Source organism: Moschus berezovskii, chromosome 5 (genome assembly GCF_049115385.1).
Source record: "Moschus berezovskii isolate FMDL1 chromosome 5, NW_MosBer_1.0, whole genome shotgun sequence".
Lineage (NCBI taxonomy): Eukaryota > Metazoa > Chordata > Mammalia > Artiodactyla > Moschidae > Moschus > Moschus berezovskii.
In genome coordinates this window covers 26,771,971-26,780,720 of record NC_142464.1, presented here as the reverse complement: position 1 = coordinate 26,780,720, position 8,750 = coordinate 26,771,971, and the positions used below count along the sequence as shown (strand labels likewise).

At 38.8% G+C, this 8,750-nt stretch overlaps 1 protein-coding gene across 2 annotated transcripts in view; it reads right to left on the bottom strand.

Annotated features, from left to right (window-relative positions):
* Nucleotides 1-4,427: 4,427 nt before the first annotated feature.
* Nucleotides 4,428-8,750, bottom strand: part of PPA2 (inorganic pyrophosphatase 2) — a 105,650-nt gene continuing 101,327 nt past the window's right edge. For both annotated transcript variants that reach the window (XM_055434163.2, XM_055434164.2), the window contains 2 exons: nt 5,934-5,970; nt 4,428-4,637 (listed from right to left, as the gene is read on the bottom strand). In XM_055434163.2, the coding sequence (XP_055290138.1) occupies nt 4,609-4,637; nt 5,934-5,970 (66 nt within the window). In that variant the 3' untranslated portion in view covers nt 4,428-4,608. The remainder of the gene's footprint in view (nt 4,638-5,933; nt 5,971-8,750) is intronic.

The following is an 8,750-nucleotide window of genomic DNA, read 5'->3' as shown; positions in this document are numbered from 1 at the left end:
GTTGTCACCGTAATAACAATAACGATGTGGCAATGTAGATTCTTACAAGAAAAGATAAAATTCAAAATGGTGTATTTAAGATTATAACCACGTAAAATCCTATACTATGAAGACAACTGTGATTAACTGTACTGCAGTGAGCAAGACTCACTGGCCAGGTAGCATCTAAGTACCACTGACCGCTAGGAGAAGGGGAGCTGAACACAAGGTGTGAGTTACTCTACAAGAGGCCCACCAGACATGGCTTCTTCTCCAACTCTCAGGAGGTTAATATGCCACATGTTACAAGCCAATAATCTACCCTTTAATAACTTAGTTTATTCCTTAGCACAGACCCTCTTCACAATTGAAAATTTGTATTTAACTTACAGTTCGCTCTCTGTATATGTGGTTCCTCCGTATCTGCAGTGCACACCCATGGATTAAACCAAGTATCAGAGCAGGCCATGGAGTACTATAATATTTACTACTTACAAAGGTTGCCTAAAACAGGATCTGCACAATTCAAACTCATGCTGTTCAAGGGACTGTATCGATGGTTGTTCTCTGTATCTCTCTGTATGTATTATTATTTCCTTAACTTAAATCAAGTTGTTATACAAAATTAAAAACAATAGATTCTCGCTTTACATTCTTTGATGTCCACCAGAGGTTTACACATTTCCAAAGACATCTCAAGCAAACTATTTCACTTGGGCTAATCACTTAAACTCACCTGTAAAACAGGCATGCTCTGGGTTTTGCCCATATCACAAGGTGGCTGGAGGTGGAAAGCAGCATGCACAGCAGCATGGAAAAACCATGGCATTCAGAGCCATGCAGCCATGACTTCTACTTCTGGCTCTGAAACTTACTAGCTGTGCAACCTTGGTCAAGTCATTAAACTCAAAGCCTTAATGTGAAATGGGCAATCTCTACCTTATAGGGTATATAACATGCACAACATAAAACAGATGCTCAGGAAAAGCTAGCTATTATCATAGTGGTGCCATGTAAACCATAAAACATGCAAATGCAATGTGTTCATAGTGATAATAGAAAGAAAGAGGGGAAAAATATAAAAACAGAACTGGCAATAGAAGCACAGTACTGGGAGTGTGAAAAGTACAAGATGTGCTTGGAGAGAGGTAACATGACATAGCTGAAACACAGCACTCCTGATTTTTCTCAAGAATGAGAAAGGCCACTAAAGGCATTTTGAGAAAAGTCTAACAAGGCAGTACCTATGCTTTAGGAAAATACTTTTTGGGAATGTGGAAGATGATATGGAGGAAGAAAAGCCAGGGACAGGACAACAACTTGGTTAGGGGACAAGAGGGCAAGAAACTGGGCTGGAACAAGGGGAATGAGGCAGAGACCTGGGTCTGGAGGTGAAGAGCTAGATGGCTGTTATAACGGTCCAAGTGAAATAAAGGGGTAATGGGTATTTTAAGGGTGTAAAAGCAAGAGAGTTCCAGAAAACCATCTATTTCTGCTTCATTGACTATGCCAAAGCCTTTGGCTGTGTGGATCACAATAAACTGTGGAAAATTATGAGAGAGATGGGAATCCCAGACCACCTGACCTGCCTCTTGAGAAACCTGTATGCAGGTCAGGAAGCAACAGTTAGAACTGTACATGGAACAACAGACTGGTTCCAAATAGGAAAAGGAGTACGTGAAGCTTGTATATTGTCACCATGCTTATTTAACTTATATGCAGAGTACATCATGAGGAATGCTGGGCTGGAAGAAGCACAAGTTGGAATCAAGATTGCCGGGAGAAATATCAATAACCTCAGATATGCAGATGACACCACCCTTATGGCAGAAACTGAAGAGGAACTCAAAAGCCTCTTGATAAAAGTGAAAGAGGAGAGTGAAAAAGTTGGCTTAAAGCTCAACATTCAGAAAACTAAGATCATGGCATCTGGTCCCATCAATTCATGGCAAATAGATGGGGAAACAGTGTCAGACTTTATTTTTTTGGGCTCCAAAATCACTGCAGATGCTGACTGCAGCCATGAAATTAAAAGATGCTTACTCCTTGGAAGGAAAGTTATGACCAACCTAGATAGCATATTAAAAAGCAGAGACATTATTTTGCCAACCAAGGTCCGTCTAGTTAAGGCTATGGTTTTTCCAGTGGTCATGTATGGATGTGAGAGTAGGACTGTGAAGAAAGCTGAGCGCCATAGAATTGATGCTTTTGAACTGTGGTGTTGGAGAAGACTCTTGAGAGTCCCTTGGACTGCAAGGAGATCCAACCAGTCCATCCTAAAGGAGATCAGTCCTGGGTGTTCATTGGAAGGACTGATGCTAAAGCTGAAGCTCCAATACTTTGGCCACCTCATGTGACGAGTTGACTCACTGGAAAAGACTCTGATGCTGGGAGGGATTGGGGGCAGGAGGAGAAGGGGATGGGTGAGATGGCTGGATGGCATCACCGACTCAACGGACATGAGTTTGGGTGAACTCCGGGAGTTGGTGATGGACAGGGAGGCCTGGCGTGCTGTGATTCATGGGGTCGCAAAGAGTCGGACATGACTGAGCGACTGAACTGAACTGAACTGAAGGGTGTAAAGTAATAAAGAGGATAAAGAAACATTTAGATGGCCTTCCTGAGTAAAGAAAGGAGAAAAGTGAAAGTGTGAAGGTGTTAGCTGCTCAGCTGTGTTTCACTCTCTGTGACTCCATGCACTGTAGCCCGTTAGACTCCTCTGTCCATGGAATTCTCCAGGCAAGAATACTCAAGTGGGTTGCCATTCCCTTTTCCAGGGGATATTCCCAAACCAGGGATCAAACTCAGGTCTCCTGCACTGCAGGCAGATTCTTTAGATTCTTCACCGTCTGAGCCACCAGGGAAGCCCAAGAAAAGAGAAGGGAGATTCAGTATGGTTTCAAGGGCCTGCATGGGTGACTAGGAGAATGTCAAGAACAAGGGAGGATGAGTTTAGTTTCGTACAAGAGGAATCAAAGGCATTTAAAGAGATGTCCAAGAGACCCCAGGAGAAAGACCTGAGTTTCTTATGTAGACTTGGGAGTCATCGCCATAGAGATGAGAAGTAAATCTGACAGGACTCAATGAGAATCAGAGTTTAGAATCTACAAAATAATTATAGGAAAGAGTCTTAATAAATGTAAACATATTTACACAGGACTAAGAGGACAGAGGTTGGCTAAATAAGTCTCTACCAGCAGTGGACTCAAAAAGACATAACACTGTAGAAAAATGAGAACCATTGTATCTACAAAAATCTTAGTTTACTACATTTATCCTTTTTACATTAACCCTTAGAAAGAAAAGCTATTTTTCTCCTCCTTCATGCATATAAATTCAGTTCAGTTCAGTCGCTCAGTCGTGTCTGACTCTTTGCGACCCCATGAATCACAGCATGCCAGGCCTCCCTGTCCATCACCAACTCCTGGAGTTCACTCAAACTCATGTCCATCGAGTTGGTGATGCCATCCAGCCATCTCATTCTCTGTCGTCCCCTTCTCCTCCTACCCCCAATCCCTCCCAGCATCAGACTCTTTTCCAGTGAGTCAACTCGTCGCATGAGGTGGCCAAAGAATTGCAGTTTCAGCTTTAGCATCAGTCCTTCCAATGAACACCCAGGATTGATCTCCTTTAAATGGACTGGTGGGATCTCCTTGCAGTCCAAGGGACTCTCAAGAGTCTTCTCCAGCACCACAGTTCTAAATTAAGACTGGCCAAAATTCAGTGCTTCTCTGTTTATAATAGCTGGGACATGGAAGCAACACAGATGTCTATCAGCAGATGAATGGATAAGGACATTGTGGTACATATATACACAATGGAATATTCAGTTCAGTTCAGTCGCTCAGTCATGTCCAACTCTTTGCGACCCCATGAATCACAGCACACCAGGCCTCCCTGTCCATCACCTCAGCTATAAAAAAGGCATCTGAGTCAGTTCTAATGAGGCGGATGAAACTACAGCCTATTATATACAGAGTGAAGTTAGTCAGAAAGAGAAACACCAATATGGAACTTGAAAGATGGTAATGAAGACCCTATATGCAACACAGCAAAAGAGACACAGATGTAAAGAACAGGCTTTTGGACGATGTGGGAGAAGACAAAGGTGGGATGATATGAGAACAGTATTGTAACATGTATATTACCATATGTAAAACAGATGACCAGTGCAAGTTTGATGCATGAAGCAGGGCACTCAAAGCTGGTGTGCTAGGACAACCCAAAGGGATGGGATGGGGAGGGAGGTAGGAGAGGGGTTCAGGAAGGGGGGACACCTGTACACCTGAGGCTCATTCATGCTGAATGAGCAAAACCAACACAACATTGTGAAGTAATTGGCCTCCAATTAAAATAAATAAACTAATTTAAAAAAAACTCAGTTCCTCTAAACTTTTGCTATGAAATTCAACAAAATCTTTTCATATCAATAAATATTCAAAGGCGAATAATTAAAAAATGTCAATGTTTATTTACACATTGCATACTGCAAAAAGCTTGAAGGAAAAAAAAAGAAGTTTCAACAGGAAATTAATTAGCAAATTCTGTCTGTTTCTAGCACTTGGAGGAGATTGAATCTTGGTGTTCTTAGAGACTGGAATCCTGATGGCAGACCTTCAGATGTTCTAGTCACTTGCCAAGGAAGTGCCATATTTGATCTGTGTTTAAAATGGGGGAAGCAGGGTGTTAGGGAAGGGGTGAAGAGGGAGGGAGGAGAGAAGAAAGGAGAAGACAAATTAAATTTAGACTTTCTAGAAGTATTTAGGCAGATAAAAATAATCAGACCTTAGGGTGACACATTTCTATACTTAAAGTCACTCACCTTTAAACTCTTGTTCTAAGTTCTCTCATTTGGCTCAGGTTTGATATTCTAGAGGCTCCCATTTTATTTCATACATCTTGCTGGGTTCTTTAGTCTTTACTGATTAATACTGAAGTTAAGTATCCTAGCTATGGCATGAAAGGTCTAGGCAAACCCTGTACTGTAAAATGTGACTGCCTGTCAAACAGCCCAGATGGGACAGTATTGCAAAGAAACAATCTGTTACTTCCCCCTATACGGATTAGAGCTTGCCTCCCCATGAAATCATTATCTATAGATTTTCTCCTTTCTAAACATCTTAGAACTTGGATTTACAGTAAATAGTTCTCATTTTTTCCTCCAAACTTGCAAGTTGAGTAGTCTAATATTTTATATTAAAACAAACAGACAAAAAGCCTTGCAATATTTTAAAAGATAATATATACACATTTTGAAATTTTTACTACAGAACATTTTTATTTGTTTCTCACAACAGTTTTAAATAATGGTAATTTTAAAATTCTATTTTTAATTCTACTTTAAATTTTGATTTTAACGTCTTCAGTTAAAATGAGTGGGGACTTCCCTGGTGGTTCAGTGGTTAAGTATTCGCCTTCCAGTGCAGGGGACACAGGTTCTATCCCTGGTCAGGACCAGGGGAACTAAGATCCCACATGCCACAGGGCAACCAAGCATGCAATTAGACAGAAGCCCACGCACCAGAACAAAAATCCCGCGTGCTGCAACTAAGACCCAAGCAGCCAAATAAATAAACAGCAAGAATATAAAATGAATGATTCATTAAAACAGTGATAACTAATAAATAAAATCTCACCAATGCAGACATCAGAAGTCTTAAAATTTATCCGAACTATCTGGAAACTTAGTACTTCACCAACAAAGTCACTGCACAAACTACTTTCCAGACTAAAAGTAATAAACGTGTTCCTTATTGTCTGAAATTAGAAAATAACTGATTTCATCTGAAGTTTTAATGACTATTTTAAAATGTACTTTACTTAGTTTATATCATTTATATAATCTGATTTACTTGGTTTGTATCATTTTTAATCTCCTGTGCTTTTTTGGCCTCCACCACTGTAAACAAATACATTTACATATCTAGCTCCTTAAGAACCAACGTATACCTTACCTTCTTCATCACCTCCTTTACTCAAGGAAAACGACACCTGAAAGATAAGAACAGAGTCTCTGTTATAACAAATATTTAGATGTGGAAACTATACTCTGAATGTTTTTTCTTAAAAAAAAAAAACACATAAAATTATAGAACAAAGTTTACACACAATGGTTCTCTAATCTAAAAAAAGTGAATACTCCTCTTTACCTTTTTATTGTTATTGCCTATTCTTTTAAATAAACAAACCATAGGCTTAAGAGTCAAATAAGATAAAAAGCATTCTTAAAAATATTTTCTCTCATTAACCCATGGGAACTACTGAGAATATGAAGAGACATTTCCTTTCAGTTGCTTCCTAGGCTGGGCCTTTAGAATCAAAATCCAACACACACATTCAAAGACGCACATGCACATGTGCAAAAAAGCACACACGCTATTTAGCTGTCTCCTAGAGCATTTAAATTAATTGTTCTATTTTGATGACTGTGTCAAGATTCTTAGAATAGATATAATCTGCGGAAGACAAGATTGAAAGACAAGTTTTTCTGAGATATAAGATTTTTTCCTAATTATGAATACATTTTTAAAGTTTTTTTTAACTTTATTGGGAGATCTATTACTCACAGAGAAGAATGCAGAAAGCTCCAAAATATTAGAATAAAATCTATGTAACCATCACCCAGTCAAGAAATGGAACATGCCAGGCACTTCCCCAATCATAAGCTCTTCTCCCTGAGGAATAACCACCACCTTGATTTTATAACACACTTTTCAGATTTCAATTCAGTCATCAAGTTCTAATTCTCTCAATCTGCTCAGCCTCAGTAGGAAAGAGGCTGATATTTGAGGTCAGTGGCAAATGTACCAATGGAACCACATACCACACACCTGAGTATTCAACCTAAAAAGCATTACAGAAAAGAAATGAACAAACTATTCTAACTAAAACATTTATCATTACATCTAAAAAGTAATTCTAAGAACTTTTTATTTACTTACTCTTAAAATAAATTTCTTGGTTGGTAGAATATATTCAGAAGGTATAAAGCCCCATTTGTAAAAGAACCATAACACTCAGAGACAATAACTATGAAAGTCTGGAAATAAAGCTTTTTCACGTTTTTCTATAATAATATTAATATATGCCAGAAGAGGCCCAACATTAAATTGATTCTTAAACATAACAATTACAGAAAATGGAAGACAACAACAAAGAAAGCACAGAGCAACACTGTAAAGTGACCTAATCCCAACCCTCGCTCCCAGGAGTCGCCATCACTACATTTTCCCTGTAAGAAATAAATGGGGGATTTTCGGGTGCTTCCTTCTCCTCATTTCTCTACAGGGGATGAATGTGGCCACCCTCTACTCATCGAAGATAACTTCTCCAGGAAAATGAATGACTTTATGAGCGAGTGAAAGCTGCTTCAGTTCAGTTCAGTTCCGTCGCTCAGTCGTGTCCGACTCTTTGCAACTCTTTGCGACCCCATGGACTATACAGTCCATGGAATTCTCCAGGCCAGAACACTGGATTGGGTAGCTTTCCCCTTCTCCAGGGGATCTTCCCAACCCAGGGATTTAACCCAGGTCTCCAGCATTGCAGGTAGATTCTTTACCAACTGAGCCACAATATACATCCTTTCTAAACATGCGATCTCCTCTCCTTTCCCTCTCCAAAAATATTTCTCACGAATAATCATTTCTTTAATTTCTTTCAAACAAATCTAGTGTTTTCATTACTGAAATATTACTCTTTTAATCAACCAAAGAAGGTTTACTCTGGCCTCTGTCCCTATTCATGTGTAAACTTTATGTTAAATTAATATAACTTTAATACAACTGCTTTTTACTCCTTCAGATAATCCCACCGGATCCCTGTGAAAGCATTTTCATCTGAGGGTACATTTCTTCAAATTAATAAACAAGCATGATACACTCAACCAACATAAAATCTTGCTTTACCACATGATATGAGAATTTATATTCTTTTACTTTATTATAAGGATCCAAAATTAAAGAGAAAAAAGTTTCTGGTTTTTCAAGTGCAGTAGGGTTTCAGTTGAATTACATTACCTTGGGTATTCTCTCCCGGCATTATGTTTCCATGGTTCATAAAGCTCTGTATTCATGTTTTTCTTCTTACAGTTTTATTCAGATATAACTGACATACAGCATTGTATAAGTTTAACGTGTACAGCATAATGATTTAATTTACATCATGAAATGATTACCACAATATGTTTAGTGAACATCCATCATTATCATATAGATACAAAATTTAAAAAATTTTTCTCAGGATTTACTTTTTAAAAGATTTTTTTATACAGACCATTTTTACAGTCTTTATTGAATTTATTACAGTATTGCTTCTATTTTATGGTTTTGTTTCCTTTGGCCATGAGGCATGTGGGATCTTAGCACCCCGCAACCAGGGATCAAACCCATACGCCCTGCAATGGAAGGAGAAGTCTTCACCACTGAACTACCAGGGGAGTTCCAGGATTTACTCTCTTAACAACTTCCACATCTAACATATGGCAGTATTAACTATATTTATCATGCTGTACATTATATCTCCAGTACTTACTTATAACTGGAGGTTTGTACCTTTCGCTGCCTTCGTTTAATTCTTCCTCCTCTCACTTTCCACCTCTGGCAACCACAAACCTGACCTCTTTTCCTATGAGTGTATGAATGACTTACCACACTATGTTAGTTCCTGGCACACGATACAGTGATTTGGTATTTCTATACATTACAAAATAACCACCACGATTAATCTAGTTACCATCTGTCACCACACAAAGATACTACAATGACACTGACCAT